The sequence below is a fragment of the Malus sylvestris genome, chromosome 13 (assembly GCF_916048215.2).
Source record: "Malus sylvestris chromosome 13, drMalSylv7.2, whole genome shotgun sequence".
Classification (NCBI taxonomy): domain Eukaryota; kingdom Viridiplantae; phylum Streptophyta; class Magnoliopsida; order Rosales; family Rosaceae; genus Malus; species Malus sylvestris.
In genome coordinates, this window is record NC_062272.1 from 18,186,081 (window position 1) to 18,205,784 (window position 19,704).

Sequence of the window (19,704 nt, forward strand, 5' to 3'; positions counted from 1 at the left end):
AACTGGTTCCGCGGGTCTAGTTCAGGTTTCTAGGCCAGTTTTATTTGTTATGCTTCAGTTTTACTTATACTCCAAAACTGAATGCCAGGTTCAAGTTTTGGATCCTTGACGGACTCAAACAATTCCGTCGCCTCCTCAATGTTTCCATTCTTGCAGAGTCCATCCAACATAACGGTATATGTAGACAAGACAAGGGTTTGACCGCAAGTTTGCATCTCTTCAAAAGGTTTCTGTGCGGTTGTAACTTTGCCAGCACGATATAAAGCTCCTATAAGTGTGTTGTAAGATACCGGACTAGGTTCCAATCCGTTGCAACGCATTTTCTTAAAGAATTGTACACCCTCATCAATCTTCTAACCCTTGCAGTAGCCGTGTATTAGTATGTATGTAGCTAACAACCTTACGCTCAAAAGCCTTTATACCGCCACAATGATGTTCCGTGCCCACCATATAATGCTATGTAGAGAAAAACTTGCACGTGACGTTGTATGATTGGCACAGTCATCACTCTAAACTTAAGGAAAGGAGATTCAAACTGGGTTGCAACGTTGGACAAACACATTTTGCCTAATTTGTGAGGCGATATTTACCGCACTGATATATCGTTACTGTGATGTCTTATGTCAATCATATAATGTTATGTGCAGAAAAACTTACATGTGACATTGTATGATTGACACATTTCGTCACAATGATGGTTAAAAGTTTTCCTAATCCACATCTACCAGGAAGATCTTTTGTTAAGCTTTTCTCCAGTCTTTTTTTTTCTTTAACATATTTTTGTTATGTAACTGTCTAGCTTTAACCGTTACTTTCTACTTTCCTATATGTTCGTGTAGCACATTATTTGTGTGATTTCGCTGCAGATTTTTACTACATTTATTTTATCCAATCTTTGGAATTGGGGATTTGTGAAATCAGAAGAAAACAATGTCTACAGTGAGGGAAGGAAAGAAGAAACCAAAGCCAGCCATGGAGCCAGGAGTTATTTCGTGGGAGGAGAGAAAAAGCCTCGCAGACAAGGATGAAGAGCTTTTGGAGAAACAAATACAAGATCTCAAAACATGGGTACTTATATTTCATTCATTTTTTGTGGCCTCATTTTTCTTGTATGTGCGTACTATAGATATTTGACAGGAAATCATAAGCACGCACCATTTATTCGCCTTATACATTTTTGTTTAATTATTTTCATTGTTTTTGTTTGATTTATTCAATCTGAACGCCCCAAAAATGTGTAGAAGAAAAAATTGTGTGCACATCATTTTCCATGTTTGATTCTCACTTGAGGGATGTGATAAAGCATTTTGGACTGTTGATCATTTTGATGCTCGCATGATGAAATCAATGCAGTCAATGGTATTTGAAAGGCGTTATTCTGATAAAAACCGTATACCATAACGGGATAATGTTATTTTCTTTCTCAGAATGTCATCGCACACTCATTTTGTGTCTGATGTATTGAAGTTTATGGGATAAACGACGTTAAAACATATAACACATGTATGACGATGACGAGTAATATTTTCATCTCGTTCTCGCAGACGAACATGATAGATTCGATAGAGGAGAAAGAATTAAAGGAGTATTTGAGAAAGAGACCAGATGAATTGAAGACAGTGAAGATCATCCAAAAGACCAATTCTAAACAGAACCAAAGAGGTGAAAAGCCCAAATGCTCAACATCTAATGGGATTATGGCTTCGGTTTGGAAGTTCCACAAGGAAGAAGAGGAGGATGAAGAATTTTAGGCCATTAAATGCTTATGGAATATTATTTGTTTGAATTGTAATTGGACGATTGGTGGTAAAAATAATTCAGGTATTGAAAAATGAATTAGCAAGATTTCCACTAGTTTTTTAGAGTGCTTTTGTTGTACTGGATTACTTCGGTTTGGACTAGCTCTAAGGATTAAGTTAGATTAGCTTAGAATAGACTAAGTTAGATTAACTTAATAAAACGTTTGGTACAATATCTGACTAAAAAGCAGGATAATGAAAATTAATGAAATTGCAAATTAACAATAGAATTACATCAAACTCAATAGCAAAATACCCACAATTTTGAGTTTTCTAAGGCATATTTCAAACAGATATAGAACTGGTTTGGTATTGCTGTACTTTGAAAAAAAAAAAACTGCTTCTGTTGTGTTGTGAGAATAAACTCATTTTTGCTGCTTCATGTTTTCAGCCTTTTCCACCCAAAACTGTGAAAATAAGTTGTTTTTAAGTGTTTACCAAACATTTTTTTGAATTCAGCTTTTTTTTTTATACCCACTTTTTATAAAAGCACCTTAGTACCAAACCATTACATACACCCCAATTTGGACGGGTAAAACTGGATTTTAATTCTTTCCAGTTTAATTTTGGTTTAGAGCTATTATTCCTACCCCAAAGTCTTATCTTCTCATCCACCTTTTAATGAATTTTTTAATTATAAATTTGTCCATTTGTAAAATGACTAATAAGGTCCTTAGTGACCCCCTTTTGCATTACTTTTTTTTTTTTTGGGTTAATCTCAGTTTATTACCTTAAAGTTTCTTGGTTTTCAACATTTGGTACATGAAGGTTTTTTCATCCTAGAGGGGTACATAAAGTTATAATTTTGGGACACTTTCATACATCCGTTAAGGTTGCTGTTAAGTTTGCCGTTAATTGCTGATGTGGCATCCACGTGAGCAATGACTGAGCGTCACGTGGATATTAAAAAATTAAAAAAAAAATTGGGCGTTTGCACCCACCCTTCTCTCCTTTGCACCCACTCTTCTCCCTCCCTTTTCTACTCCATCCACGTCATTTCTCTCTCTCCCCCTACCACATCTCTCTAACACACAGCTCCATACTGAACCAGCAAAATCGAATCAATCCATTGTTGAAGCCCAAGCCAAATGACTTTCTAAACCATCTCTAAGTCTACCTCGCAAAGCGTGATGGCGTCGACAAGCTCCTTAGGATATCCCGGTACGCCACTAAGATCATTCTCACCTTTTCTGGACTTCCAGAAACCCTACCCCTAAGGCAATGGCTCAAGGGCTTTGAGTCGAGCGTCGGCTTTAGCCGCAAGGCTTTCCGGTTATTAACCAATGACACATGGCAAGTAAATGTGAGTCAAGTTAGTTACAAAGGTAGTTGGGATTGAGTTTGTTAAGGAGGACAATTTTGTAATTGAGTAAGGATGTTAGAGGGTAATAGTGTAATTGTGGGTTGTTATTGGTTATTATATATAACCATTTGATCCTTCACATTCAGTTTGTAAGCTTTGTAAGAAATCTTCATTACTAAGAAATCTGAGAACAATTCTTCCTTCCATTTCTTTTCTTTCTGTGTGATCTTTGTGTTCTTGATAAATCCATAGATTGGTTAATATGGTATCATCGCCGGAAGAGGTTTGCTATCGTATTGGGTTCTGGTGATTTTCCGCTGCTCATCGACATTACCGGTCAATTCGATTGCTGGGTCTCTTGAAGATTTGGGGTTTCTTGAAGATTTTGTTGTTCATCAACACTATTGGTCGATTCAATTGCTGGGTTTCTTGAAGATTTTGCGCTTGGAGTTTATGCAAATGTTCGATTTCTGGTGTAAATCAGGTGATTTTGTTCTTGGTACCCATATGCAAATCTGTAATGTTGTTTGAGAAGTTTACTGCGATTTGTAAATTAGGAGCTTTTTGATATGAGAAATGTGTGCAATAACTACAATTGTTGTGAATTAGATTTTCTATGATTTGAGTTTTATGTGAAATATGAAGAATGGTGTTTGGTTAGTATGCTGAGGAGTATTCTAGTTGTGATTTGTGTATTCTGAGACGTGCAAAGGAGTGTCAATCTTTTGTGATAAAGAAAGTGTCAGTCTTTCTTGTATTCTGAGAAGTGCAAAAGAGTGTCAATCTCTTGTGCTAAAGAAAAGTGTCTCATGTCAGCAAAGTGAAAAGCAGTATCAATCTCCTGTGATAAGAAAGTGTCAGTCTTTCTTGGTATAATTTGGAGTGCTTGTGAAATCAAGATTTCAGTATTTTCTTGGTAAACTTTTGAGGGGTAATATTGTTGGAGTTTTAACTGTTTTGAGATTCTTGGCTATAAGGTGTACAACAATGGTGTCTTCATCATTCAAAGTAGAGAATTTATTGGGAATGTTAACTATAAAGTTGAGGGATGATAACTTTGTCAAATGGGCGTTTCAATTTCAGTTAGTTCTCAAAGGATATAAGCTTTTTGGCTATTTTGATGGCACAACAGTATGTCCACCAAAGTACGTGATCAATACAAAATCAGGAGTAACAACTGAGATTACAACAGATTATGTTGAATGGGAGTCTACGAATATGGCACTTTTGAGTTTGTTACTGGCAACTCTTATAGATGAGGCTATGAAGTATGTTTTAGGATGCAAAACTTCATTTGAGGCATGGAGTAATCTTGTGGATAGGTATGCATCTGTTTCTAAGTCTAGAGTGAATATCTTAAAACTGAATTGCATACTATTCAAAATGGCACAGATACTATTGATAAATATATGTTGAGACTGAAGAATATTAATGAGCAATTAACTGCAGCTGGTGTGTTAATTTCTGATAATGACATTATAATTGCTGGTTTAGTAGGTTTGCCTAAGGAGTATTCTGTTATAAGGACTGTAATATTGGCTAGGGAGTCATCTATTACCTAGAAAGAATTTAGGGCACAATTATTGGGTGCTGAAAAGGAAATTGAAGGTGAAATAAATCTGTTATCTCAGAACATGTCAGCATTATATGTTAATGGTTTGAATTCCTCTAGTACTAGATCTTCTTTTAGGGCTGAATCTACATCTAATCCTGCATGGCACAGTCATATTCAATCTACTACTGGAGGTACTATAACTCAGACTCTTTATACTGGTGCTACACAATCATTTCTTCTTGCACCACAGCCATACTTGCAGCCATTTCCTCAGCAATATCCACAACCATTTCCATCTGATCTTTCAACGTGTTATCCACCATCTTATGGATTTGGTTTCATGAGTAACAATACCAGTTCAAGGAATCATTTGGAAGTAATTCATTCAATGTTACAAACTACAAGGGCAACAACAATTTCAGGTCTAATGGTGGTTATAAAGGAAAACCCTTTAACTTTGGTAGTTCTTCTGGTTTTCAAGCTAATACTACAAGGCAGAATGGGTCTAATGCATGGTTCGGGAATACTGATACTAGGTCCAGTGTGGTTGTTGAGTGTCAGATATGTAATAAAAAGGGTCATAATGCAACGAATTATTTTCAAAGGAATACAAATACAACAGCTCCAGAGTTCATGGTTGAGTGTCAAATATGTGGAAAGATGGGTCATTCTGCTCTGGAATGTTATCACAAAGGCAACTATGCTTATCAAGCACAACCACCACCATCATCCTTCAATGTTATGGCTGCACAACACTATCCTTCAACAGAATTCATTCCTAATGATGCGTGGATAGTAAACTCTGGAGCATCACACCATATCATTGCATATGTCAATTCGCTCAATCAAGTCAAACCATTTGAAGTTTTTGAAACCATAATCATTGGCAATGGCACAAGGTTATCAATTGCAAATACTGGTTCTACAATTCTGAAAACTAAATCCAGTGACCTTGTTCTTAATAATGTGTTGCATGTCCCAAATATTTCCAGAAGTTTATTATCTGTACAACAACTATGTGTTGATAACCATAGTTGGTTTATATGTGATGAAAGTGAGTTTTTTGTGCAGGACAAGAAAACAAAGGAGATTCTGTACCAAGGAAAGAGTAAACCAAGGCAATTGTTTCAAATTCCTGTAATCAAATGTTCAAAGGGAGTGCAGTCTATAGTTCAACATTAATTTCCTTTTCTTGGACAAATGGTAAAATCCAAGCATCAAAGAATGGGTCATCCTACAAATGAAATATTAGCTGTGATGTTGAATAAGTCTGGTATATCAGTTAAGGTAGATGATAAGCATAGTATGTGTACTCATTGTATCAAGGGTAAAATGTAAAGAATTCCCTTTCCTTCTAGGATTGATAAATGTACTTCACATTTTGAAAATATTCATACAGACATTTGGGGCCCATCTCTTGTAAAGTCATTAGAAGGATATAGATACTATGTAACTTTTCATGATGAATACACAAGATACACTTAGATTTTCCCATTGTGCTATAAGTTAGATCTCTTTCATACGTTTGTCAAATTTTATAATTTCATACTTACACAATTTGGAGTACCTATAAAGTGTGTACAATCTGATGGAGAATGAGAGTATACTAGTATTATAGGTACTCCATCAGATTGTACACACTTTATAGGTACTCCATCAGATTGTACACACTTTATAGGTACTCCATCAAATTGTACACAGTTTATAGGTACATACTTACTCTACTTGTCATTGCCAAATTACCCATTGCATTCTAGTATTATGCTTGTGCACATTCTGTATTCCTTATAAATAGAATGTCATGTAAGTCTAGCTCCATGGAATCCCCTTACTACAAACTATATAAGAAACAACCAGATCTAAAGTCATTAAAGTTGTTTGGGTGTGGTGTGTATCCTTGGTTAAGGCTATATAATGTCAATAAATTGCAGTCAAGGTCTGAAATGTGCATTTTTAGGCTATTCAATGGGATACAAAGAGGTGATTTGTTATAACCCAATAAATGACAAGTCAATAATCTCAAGGCATATTATCTTCGATGAGACCATGTTTCCTTCTACAAAGGCACCAAGATTGTCACAAAAAGAACAATTTACTACTACAAGTTCTAAACCAGTCTCAGTGCTTGTTCCAGTACCTATGACTGTGGGAAATTCAATTAATGACACTATGATCCATCCAAGCCTAGTTAAGAATAATGTGTCTTCAATGCATCAGTATGAGGATACATCATCTTCTGGGGTTCATCATTATGCAACTAGTCCAACAAATCAAGTCTCAGATATGCAGGAATTTGAAACACAATCATTATCAGCAACTACTCTTTCCAACCCAATTGGTACAACTCATTTGCTTCATGTCCTAGATCCTGCAAACTACAGGTAATTCTCCCTCTACCTCATTCCAATACAATATCTAATTATTCGAATGTATCCAATGTTGGCACTAAAATTCAGACAAGGCTTAAGACATAAGCTATAACAAGACATGATCACTCTTCCTTTCTTGCACGTTTTCCTGAGTTGTCATCTCTACAACTTCAACCCTCTCTGGTATTTGCTAATACTGTGTGTTGATGCACAAAACCGGAGGTCTTGGAACAACGTAAATCCGACTGTGAATCTGCATGAAATGTAAATGACACAAGATGTATCGTGGTTCACCCCAAGGTTTGGGCTACGTCCACACTGATTGTATTATATTTCTCTGAGAAGTGAGGGAGAGAGAGAGCTCTAAGAGTGAGAACGTTGAGAGGGTGAGAGAGGCTTCAGAAATGGCCTCAGAAATGATCCCCCTGTTTGTGAGGGTGAGGAGGCCCTTTTATAGAATAAGGGCTCCTCCCCTAATTACATATTTGCCCCTTCCTTTATTACATAATTACATTTAAGTCCCCCGAGTATTTATACGAGGTCTAAATACGAGGCCCTAAATATGGTATAAACAGTAGTCCCCTAAGTCTTCAGTCAATAGAGTCTTTTGGCTGGAGACTTGAAATTCAGTCCATGTGTGGGCCGAAGTAACTAGATGTTATCTTGAACTGATGCTCGATATGAGGCAGTGCTCAATCTGAAATGACGCTCAACTAGAAGTAGCACACGCTATGAGACTGCTCGGCTCGTGGCTTATGTTGCCTTGGTTGACTCGGCTTGCAGCATTTAAAGGTGAGGGAGTCCCTTTTATAGAATAAGGGCTCGCTCCTCAATACATGAATGATGGGCTATAGTTGATGCTCGTGGCGAGGCGGTTGCTCAGTAGGCGACGATGCTCGTGGCGAGGCGGTTGCTCAGTAGGTGACGATGCTCTCTAATGGTGGTGATAGAGTCCCTAAAATAAGGGCTCGCTCCTCAGTACATGAACAATGGGTGCTCTCTAATGAAAGTGAGGGAGTCCCTTTTATAGAATAAGGGCTCGCTCCTCAATACATAAATAATGGGCTAAGTCCCCCAAGTATTTTTCATGAGGCCCAATTGAGGCCCAATATATGGTATATAATGTAGTCCCCAAAGTCTTCGGTCAATAGAGTCTGTTGGCTGGAGACTTCAAATTGAATCCATGTATGGGCCGAAGTGGCGGTTGTTCGGAGACGGTATTTGTATACCCTGCACTGAAGCTTGGTAGGTGAAGCTTTGCAAGTGAAGCTTTGAAGCTAGAGTTCTGTAAATGAAACTTTCGAAGCTGGAGCTTTTGTAAATGAAGCTTTTGAAGCTGATTGACATAAGTGATGCTCATGAATGTTTATGTTGATTGACATGAGTGATGCTCATGAATGTTTATGTATGATTGTCATGAGTGATGCTCATGAATGTTTATGTATGAATGACATGAGTAATGCTCATGTATAATTTGAAGTACTAGGCGTACTTTTGGTCACCTGGTTGGTGGCATGAAGGAGAGTACGGGTTGTACATTTCATCACCTGGTTGGTAGCATGAATGGCTAGTTGCCAAATTAGAGTACGGGTTGTACATCTCATCACCTGGTTGGTGGCATGAATGGCTAGTTGCCAAAATTAGAGTACGTGTTGTACATCTCATCACCTGGTTGGTGGCATGAATGGCTAGTTGCCAAATGATATTAGAGTACGGGTTGTACATTTCATCACCCGGTTGGTGGTAATAGCGACAGGTTGCCGAATAATTTTTGGAATACTGGGCGTACTTTTGGTCACCTGGTTGGTGATAATAGCGGCGGGTTGCCGAATAATTTTGGAGGTAATGGGTGTACTTTTGATCACCTGGTTGGTGATAATAGCGGCAGGTTGCCGAATAATTATGGAGTATTGGACGTACTTTTGATCGCCTGGTTGGAGCTATTTTGGGCTTATGGGCCTTCGCCCTCTACACAACATTCCAGCCCATTTATTTTGGGCTTTTTTTTTTTTTTAACCTCTGATGGGGTTTATACATATTACCCTCTGATGGGGTTTATACAGATATCTCCGAAAGATAATAAATTACATCATTCGGGTGGGGTGTTGATTCCTTACTTTTGCAGTGTTTTTCTGCTGCTTTCTGAAATATTCTCCTAACGCCATGATCTTTTTTTTTCTTTTCCTTTTTTGATCAAGTACCTAACAGCTTGAAATATATTATAATCAAGTGACCAGGGAGTAGGACTAGTGGATCCCTCTCTTTTGTTTTTCTTTTCCTTTTGGCTTATGGCAGACAACACAAAGGAGAATAATAATAGGAATTTTGTAAGAAAACTTATCTTCTTCCTGTTTTCCACCACACCTTTGCCTCTGTCTCTGTCTCTGTGCTTTCAGTCTTGTCAAAACCTAATCTGGCACCAAAGTAGAAAACCACCGAAAGCAACCATGCGCCGCTGTGCACAGCTACTAGAGACAACCAGTCATTTTCTTGCATTTTTCAACAAACAGAGAGAGATCAAGCGACATGGAGAGAGAGAGAGAGGGAGAGCAACCAATTTGAATTAGGTGGAGCAGCGGTGGAGCAAGCCGTGGTCGTGGGTTCATCGCGACTTGGTTCTTGGTCGCATCGTCGATCAGACTTGCGGTGTCGGTAAAAGCCACAACAGACGGCGTCGTCCTGTTACCCTGATCGTTGGCGATGATCTCCACGTGATCGTGTTGCCAAACACCGCACGAGTAAGCCCTTCTCTCGTATACAACCCGGACCTGGACGTCGGACTCGAACCCAAATCTAGAACCCGGCCTTCGGGCAAAACCGAGAGCTGGAATCTGACCCAGTAAGTCTTCCCTCCAGATCTGTGTTCAGTGGTGGCAGTTTTGAAGCTGGTAGGGAGCACGAGACCCAATGGTGACACCATAGCTGTCAGTCTCAGCAAGTTTCTGGCGCTCATTAAGCCCGTCGCCGATGTGAAGTTTTCGCAGTAGGTGCTTCATCTTCGACATCGATCATTAATGGAAATTCTGAAATCCTCCGCTCTCTCTCTTTCTCTCTATCTTTCTCCTCCCTGTTGATTCGACTGGATCGAAGGCCGCGGCAAGTCAGTGGTCTGCAAGGCTGTGATCGATGGCGATGTGGGTTCGTCTGAAGTGGGATATCCTTTGACACATCAATGGAGTTTTTGTCTTCCTTTGACACATCAATGGAGTTTGCAGACAACTTGTGGGGTTTTGAGGGGAAAATGGTTGAGAGGTGGAAAGAAAAGGTGGGTCTTGTCGTTGCACAAGCCATGGATGTCTTTAATTCCTCTCTGTGTTTTGTTTGCAACTCTCAGAGCTTCTTTGTTGTTGATAATTATATTGTAGATAGTGGCTCTGATAATTATATTGATCTGATCTTTTGATTCTAGAATTGGAATTCGGGGTACTCGAATAAGAGTAAGGTCGAGAAGGGTTGATTTCAACTGTTTTGATAGGATCTCTCTGATCAAACGAAGCTCTGCCTGGATTGATCTCATGTTGCCTTCTTCTTGTCCAACCATCAAGCAAATTAAATTTCTCCTCTAACTCCTCATGCTCACCAACATCTTCGTCGCTGCTACCACTACTCAATTTCTGGCTAGAGAAGAAATAAGCAAGGCTGGTACTCCCTTCACGCTTCAAGGCAGTTTGCTTGGTTTGCTGTTGATATTTAGAAAGAGAACTTCAATTTTCTGTAACATTGCTTGGTTCTCTTTCATTTTGCCTCCGAGTGAGGTGAGGTAAGTGGAGAAAGCAGGGACGAAATACTGGCATGGTCTTGGAGACAGGTTGGATGAAATAGTTGTTGACCCAGTCATTGCCTCCGAGAGTTATGAGCACAAATGCACTGTTCACTAGCCGTGTTACCTTTTTTGCTCCAACAAGCGCAGTCAGTCGTTGCTGGTATTGTTGGAACAATTCAAACTGCCTGAAGATCCTTATAATAGTAAGCAGGAAGAGGAAGAGGCCCAGATCTGATGGCGCCACGATCTGGTAGACGATGCTGACCGTCTACATGTAAGGAGATGGACCCAGATCCACCGTCGTGAGTGGAAGCAAGAGCGAAGCTGGAGCTGGTGACAAAATCTCCATCAGTGGTACATTCCAAGTTTTCGAAGCTTCGACCAAAACAGCGACGGAGGGTTCGAGTTCAGGAGCCGGAGAGTCAAGGCGAAGCGAGCCACGGGCTTCCAATTCGAAGCTCGACGACAGGGTTTCGTTCACTTCCATATTCAACCCAGGCCGTTGATTTGGATGACCAAGTCAACCCGGTTCATGATTCGGAGGATCCGATTCCTGTGATGGATCTCCAGAGCCTGAAACTTGGAGAAGCTTGACATCGATGAGATCAGGGATGCCAAAGATGCATTGATGGACTGAAGCTGGTGCTTGTGTCGTTTTTCTGGGTGTCTGATCTCACAGAGGCGGCGGGAGCTAGGAGCTGCGAAAAAGATCTCGTCTTCTTCGTTGCGGACATCGACAGCGATAGGACGATGGAAAGATTGGGGTGCGACGGAGGATTGGTGGGGCTGCGGAGCAGATGATGATGATGGTTGAGACGATGGAATCTCTTTCTTTTTCTTCTGGATCTTTTTTTTGTTTTTGCTGAGGGATTAGATTAGAGACAGACAGACAAAGTGTGTCTGTGTATCGAGAAGTGGGGTTTTTGTTTAGCTTCAATGTGTTTTCCATAGAGAGAGATGAGTGATTTTGAGATCTGGATCTTTTTTGTTTCTGGGTTTTTGCATATTTTTGCAGACTCACAGTGGTGAGATGAAAAATTGAAAGAGAACTGACATAGCTTTTCGTGTTGATTCCCACAGACGGCGCCAAATGTTGATGCACAAAACCGGAGGTCTTGGAACAACGTAAATCCGACTGTGAATCTGCATGAAATGTAAATGACACAAGATGTATCGTGGTTCACCCCAAGGTTTGGGCTACGTCCACACTGATTGTATTATATTTCTCTAAGAAGTGAGGGAGAGAGAGAGCTCTGAGAGTGAGAGCGTTGAGAGGGTGAGAGAGGCTTCAGAAATGGCCTCAGAAATGATCCCCCTGTTTGTGAGGGTGAGGAGGCCCTTTTATAGAATAAGGGCTCCTCCCCTAATTACATATTTGCCCCTTCCTTTATTACATAATTACATTTAAGTCCCCCGAGTATTTATACGAGGTCTAAATACGAGGCCCTAAATATGGTATAAACACTGTGGATCATTGTGGTTATTCTTTCATTACTGATATTGAAGAAATTGAAAAACCAAAACATTTTAGAGCTGCATCAACAGTGACTCAGTGGCAACAAGGATTCAGTTAAAATGAGGGCTTGGACTACTCTGAGACATTTAGTCCAGTAGTTAGGCACACTACAGTACGAATAGTCCTTGCTTTGGCAACACAATTTAATTGGAATGAGACAATTGGATATAAAGAATGTTTTATTTCATGGTGATATTGAGGAAAAAGTATATATGAAGCAACCACAAGGATTTGTTGACTCTACATATCCAAATCATGTGTGCAAGCTAGTTAAGTCATTATATGGACTTAAACAAGCACGAATAACCTGAAATTCAAAATTTACAAGCTTCTTACATGCACTTGGTTTCAAAACAGCATTATCAGATTCTAGTTTGTTTGTGAAGATTGATGATGGGGATGTTATTCTACTTCTTCTGTATGTAGACGATATTATTCTCACATGTTCATGCACACAAAAGATTCAATCTGTTATCACTAATCTTGCTGAAGTATTTGATTTAAAAGATATGGACAGGTTAACATATTTCTTGGGATTACAAATCCAATACAACTCTGATGGTTCATTGTTGGTTACACAATCAAAATATGCCAAAGAGCTACTCAAGAAAGCAGGATTGGAGAACTGTAAACCCACATCAACACCATCGAAACCCCACTATCAGTTACTTGAGGCTGAAGGCAATCCTTTAGCTGATTCTACTCATTATAGAAGTTTTGTGGGAGCACTTCAGTACCTAACCTTCACTCGTCCAGATATTGCTTACTCAGTCAATATAGTTTGTCAATATATGACTAATCCAACAGATTTACACATGTGAAGAGGATCATGAGATATTTGCAGGGTATTTTAGAATGTGGTTTAAAGTATACCAAGGCACCTAATTTTAACATTGTTGTTTATTCTGATTTCGATTGGGCAGCTGATATTAATACAAAGAGGTCTATCATTGGATTTGTTGTGTTTTGGGGATCTAATCTAGTGTCATGGCAATCAAAGAAACAAGCTACAATTTCAAGAAGTTCAACAGAAGCTGAGTACAAAGCTCTAGCTCAATGTGCATCTGATGTCTATTGGATCAGGTCATTACTCAAAGATATGAGTCAAGTTATACCTATACCTCTCAAACTTCATTGTGATAATCTCTCTGCCCTAGCATTATGCTCCAATCTAGTATTTCATTCTAGGATCAAACACCTAGATACCGATTTTCATTTTGTTCGAGAGAAAAAGGTAGAGAGGTGATCTTATTGTGCACTATATACCAACTGAACAACATGTTGCATATGTGTTTACTAAGGGTCTTCACAATCCAATCTTTGTTAAACACTGCATTACTCTTAATCTGGGAGCTACCAATTCAAAGTTGCAGGAAAGTCAACAAGCAATGCAAAAGTTTTCAAGTGTAGAAGCATCAAGTGGTCATAGTCAAATTAGTAATGTATCTTGCTCTAAATGATCAACACACAAACCTAGCTTGGGACTTTCCCAGCTACGTTTGAGGGGGGAGTATTAACTAATGGCACATGGCAAGTAAATGTGAGTTAAGTTAGTTACAAAGGTAGTTGGGGATTGAGTTTGTTAAGGAGGATAATATTGTAATTGAGTATGGATGTTAGAGGGTAAAATTGTAATTGTGGGTTGTTATTGGTTATTATATATAACCATTTGATCCTTCATATTCAATATGTAAGCTTTGTAAGAAATCTTCATTACTAAGAAATCTAAGAACAATTCTTCCTTCCATTTCTTTTCTTTTTGTGTGATCTTTGTGTTCTTGAGAAATCCATAGATTGGTTAATACCGGTTAGGTAAGTTCGTCCAGGACGTCAACGCTGTGAGGAGCTCGAAATTCGATTCGCATCAGGAGCTACTCGCATTAGTTAATCGCGTACGGCGGCGAGGGATTGTACGTGCACCACTCCGTCTTAATTCAAACTGCAAACCTTAATCTCCCTAATTCCTCTTTCTGATTCTTCCATTTCCAATGGCCTCTGATGACCCCGATAAGCCCTGTAACTCCAAGACTGAACCAGAAACAGTAGCCCTAAGAATCAAACAGAAACATTCCCGCCGCGTGAGCTTCGCCGACACCGAGATCACCTCCGTCCACATATTCAACTGCGATGAGGAGTACGACACACCTCCCAATGTAAAGCCCCAACCCAGCTCTCAAAACGACGTCGCACATGCTAAGAAATCGGTGATAGGGGTTTTTAGGGACTTGGGTGGTGACAGTGACGATTTTAGGGATTCCGATGACTATGACCAAAATGACGACGGGAGGAAGTCATTTTTTAGGCTAAACGGATTGCCCTTTACTGGGAATAATATTCCGGGATCTACTACCTCCAACTACGATAGAGTTGAATAGGGAGGCCATTGATGGAGAGAGATGTGGGAGAGAGAGAGAGAGAGAAATAAAGTGGGTGGAGTCGAAGAGGGAGGGGGAGGGGTGGGTGCAGAAGAGAGAAAGGAGTGGGGTTGGAAAGGGTGAGGGAGAAGGGTGGGTGCAGACGCCCAAATTTTTTATTTTTTATTTAGTTTTTTTTAATGTCCACATGGCGTCGAGTCATTGTCCACGTGGATGCCACGTCAGCAGTTAACGGAAAACTTAACAGCAACCTTAATAGATGTATGAAAGTGTCCCAAAATTATAACTTTATGTATCACCCTGGGATGAAAAAAACTTCATGTACCAAATGTTGAAAACCAAGAAACTTTAGGGTAGTAAATTGAGATTAACCCTTTTTTTTATAAAAAAATAAAAAAAAAAAGTTTAAGCGTGATAACTCTCACGCTATGTTTAGACGATTTGTCTCCCTCAAACCCTAACTCATCATTCCCATCTCCTTCTATTCAAAGAAAGCAAAATCATTCAAAGAAAGCAAAAGGAATGAACTTAGAAAACGACGTTTCTATGGAAAAAGTAGATGATTATGTTCCCGCCAAAGAGGTCAAAGAATAATTTTATGTGTGAGTCATCTTGATTTGTTGACATCATACAATTGAAGCTTAGCTTTGTGGCTTTTTATTTGAATTTCCATTAGGTTAGAACGTTTTCCTATGGGAATTCCTGGAATTCATTTTCATTAGGTTAGGGTAATAATTCAGGTAAGGCATGTTTGACGCAACTGAAACTGATAATCGTCCAATTTGATGCGGTCTCCTAAACCTAAACTCAAATCCCTTTCTTAATTAGCACTATTTTCGTCTTGCTGTAATGCCCATTTATTTACATATGGTGGAATTCGTTTGCAGCAGGTAGATGAATTTGGTAATAATTCAGCATCTACACATATGGTGGACTGTACTAGTGAATTTACTACAAATAAGGTAATATTTGCTTGACTACACAATTGATTTACTTATACTCTTGTATGTTTATTCATATTGTGCAATTTTGGTATGTAGTTATTCAAGAGTAGAGAAGAATTAATACAATGGGCTTGAGAAGTTAGGAAGGTCAATGGTTTTGTTATTGTGACGTTACGATTTATTCAAGGTAGAAAAGATAACAGGAGCCCTAGACTTACATTGGGTTGTGAAAGGAATGGACAATATGTAAGTCGAATTCACAAAAAAAGACATAAAGGATGAGGATAGAAGGAATTCTGGAATGAAAAAATGTGGATGCCGTTTCAATTAAGGGGTAAAAATCTACCAACTGATGATGATTGGATATTGACAGTAGTTATTGGAGTGCATAATCACACAACAACAGACCATTTTGAGGGTCATTCATTTCCTGGTAGATTATCATCGGAAAAGACTTTGTTATTGATTGATCTGTCTAAAAGTTTGGTGTAACCAAATGAGATTTTGACTACACTGAAATGAAGAAACAAATGAAATGTATCTACACTAAGGACAATTTATAATGCATGTCAATGTTTGAGGCTTTTGGAGAAAGGTGGGAGGTCCCAAATGCAATAATTGATGAGTAAGTTATCTGAGCGTTGGTACATTGAGTGGCATAGGAGTTGCCAAAAACTAATACTATTTTGGACTTGTTTGGAATTGTTACATGCATTTCCACATACTTTGATTATGGATTGTACGTACAATACCAATTGGTATCATATGCCATTGTTAGAAATGTTGGAGTTACGTCAAATGATATGACAATTTTTGTTGGTTTTGTTTACCTTTCTGCATAACGAGAAGATAATTACGTTTGGGTCTTGATTATATTGCGAGGACTCATGGATGGTATTGTTATGCCTGATGTTATTGTAATAGATAGAGAAATGACTTTGTTGAGGGCCATTGAACTTATATTTGGTACAAGTAAGCATTTATTATGTAGATGGCACATCAATAAGAACGTGCTAGCCAAGTTCAAAAAATTATAAGTCCAAGGAAGATTGTGATAGATTTTGGAGAAATGGAATACAATGGTTGCATTTTCTACTAAAGCCGATTTCATAAGGAGAAATTTTATTTAAACCCATCTAACCTCTTTCTACACCCAACTTAAATTTTAAATGTTAATTGTCTATTTTACCTTATTCCATAATTACTATTAAGTACAAAATGAAATTAATAATAAAAATCAAATTTATCAATAGACCCACATACTATAATTAAACCCTAGAATCACCATTTGTTTATCCTACGTTCATTTCGACTAAAACCTTAATAGCTCTGATAGAGAAAAACAAGCTTTTCTATTGATGGATGGTGATTTTGAAGTTTTTAATCCTCAAACTAAGGTATGACTTGATTTATGAAAATTTTGTTTGTTTGCTTCTTCTTTGGATTAAATTTCATATTTTTTTATATTATATTGTATTTGTTTTTCTCTGCCGTCTGTATGCGCCCTAAAACACCAGTGCAATGACTTTTGATTAGTACTACGAAGACATAAAACTTGATTCTTGGTGCAAATAAAGATTGCTCAACCTTAACCACGAATTAGTGGGTGACATGTCTTGCACCTTTTTTATTCGAAATAGCTCCAATTTGTTTATTTGTTTATTAACATAGCAGCAAAACACTCATCCCTATGCCACTTCAAAGTTTCTTAAAAAGTACATGAAAATGCTCGATTTAAAAAGGACTGAATTGGGGCTTCCGTAACATTCTCTTGGCAAATTCAAGTCTATGGAATGATCTCTTAGATCCTAAGTCCATGGATGGGTTGTGGTAGCAGAAAGAAAAAAAGCAACCATGGAAATACTAGTCCTATATGGCATATGCAATTATAGAGGGGCAAAGGACACCTCTTTGAAGAATAATAACATTCAATTAGAGATGTTATTTTATAAAGGGAATAGGTGTAAAGATAATTTTACATTTTGAAATGGGTTTGAGATGGTAGTTTAGGTAATAAATTTGGGTTTAAAGAGATAATAATTCTTTAATAAAAAACAATATGGGTGAAGAAAGTAAGTTGGGTGTTAGATGAGTTCAAATAAAATTTCCCTTTCATAAGGCAGACATGACAACTATGCAATGAGTTTAGTATGTACATGAGATGCTTCAATATGTGATAAATACTTGGTTGAATCCATATAAAGAAAGGTTTGTTGCAGCATGGATCGATAAATTTATGCACTTTGGGAATACAACCTCAAATAGGTAAGCATTTATCACTTGTTACTTTATTTTCATTTTCATTTTCTAGTGAGATTGCTAAATCCTTGTTACTTTAATAGGGCTAAGTCTTCACATGCCAAATTAAAAAGACATCTTGGAAGTAGCCAAGGAACATTTGAGACATCATGGGAAAGTATGCATACTCTGCTTAGGTTGCAGCACACTGAAATCAAGGCTTTTTTTTTTATAGAAAAGTTTGATAGTGGTGCATCATGATTTTAGACATTCATATTCATGAAATTTTGTGGCTTTGTCTCAATTAGTGCACTATATATGGTCTTAAAGGAGTACAAGTTGTCCAAAATGAATGGTATTGACTCTGAGGCATGTGGTTGTGTTTTACGAGACAGTCATGGATTACCATGTGCTCATGAGATTGTTAGATACATGAGAGATGGTCGACTTATTCCACTTGAGAGCATTGATCTTCATTGGAGGAAACTTGACATGAAGTGTACACCTATAAGAAATGCAGCAAAGTACGGTTATGATGCAAAGATGGAGTTGTTTGGATAGAATATGATGCAACAACAAGAATGGTCCTTAAGAGGAAACTTATGGAGTTAGTATTACCACAAACTACTTCACTTGTTGAACCATCCGTGACAACCAAGACTAAAGGTAGGTCAAGTAAAAAGACAGATAAATCTACTCGTAGTGATCCATCATTGTTTGAGGTTGTGGAATCGGAGCAAGGAAGTTATTCACTTGATGGTATTTGTCCTGAAATGAGTTCAAAACAAAATAGGCGACTAAAAGAAAAGGTGCATCGCGCTCGTTCAATTAAGCCGATTGAGTTAACTAATGCATTTCCAGTAGCATTGAGGTTATACATTATTCTTGTAAGATGTGGCAGTTGATGGACATTGCGGTTTTAGAGTAATTGCATCATTATTGGGTTATAATGAGAATGGATGGGTCCAAGAGCAGAAAGATTTATTACAAGAGTTAGAGACTTACTCAAGTTGTTACTTGTTACTCCAAGCTATATGGGTCTAAAAATAGGGTCCATGAGTTGAAGCATGCATTGAGATATTTTGAAACTCATGCAAACATTGATCGGTGGATGACTATACCTGACATGGGCCATATTATTGCATCATGTTATGGTGTGGTACTTATCCACCTGTCAGATGTACAATGTCTTACATTTTTACGTCTTAGAACAACACCTATACCACTAGCAGCACGTAAGGAGATTGCCATCGAATTCACCAATCATCATTTTATGCAGGTATGGATATAAGGATTTATTGTTGGAAATTTTTGCAGGTGATCTTATAAGGATTGAATGCATTTACTTTAAGTTTAAGTTATAAATTTCTCGTAGTCTAGTTTAATTAAGTTATACTTTTATGCATGTGTTCTTGAAATCAGGTCATCCAATTCCTTTTGTAGCAACAAATTGGGAAAGATATTGTGAACCATGGTGTTTAGAATGGGCTACTCTGTTCATTGCTCGTATACAATAGTTGAAATCCATTGTAGGATCTACTATTATAACTAGAGAGATTGTGGAGCTTGATGAAAATTGAAGCTGGTAAGCAGTGCCGCCATGCTTATGCGTCGGACAATTTCAGATTCTGTTCATAGTCTTGTTTCTTAGTAAACTCCAGCGTTTCGATGCTTTTTTGTATTTTTCTAACTAAATTGTTCTTGGTTTGTTCCTCAGGGAATATGAATTGAGATTTTTTTTGTCTTGTTTTGCTTTAGAATTCGTGCTCTTCTTTTAAATCCACGCCTACGGTTTTGTTTTGTTTTTTTTTTTTGGAATAATTACTAATTTTTTTTTTATCC

The 19,704-nt window shown here is 38.1% G+C and overlaps 1 protein-coding gene across 1 annotated transcript; it reads left to right on the forward strand.

Annotated features, from left to right (window-relative positions):
• Positions 1-101: 101 nt before the first annotated feature.
• LOC126595726 (uncharacterized) lies at positions 102-1,867 on the forward strand. The gene is made up of 2 exons (XM_050262035.1): positions 102-1,068; positions 1,545-1,867. The coding sequence occupies exons 1-2, from the start codon at positions 931-933 to the stop codon at positions 1,749-1,751; spliced, it is 345 nt and encodes a 114-aa protein (XP_050117992.1). The 5' UTR covers positions 102-930; the 3' UTR covers positions 1,752-1,867.
• The last annotated feature ends 17,837 nt before the right edge of the window (positions 1,868-19,704 follow it).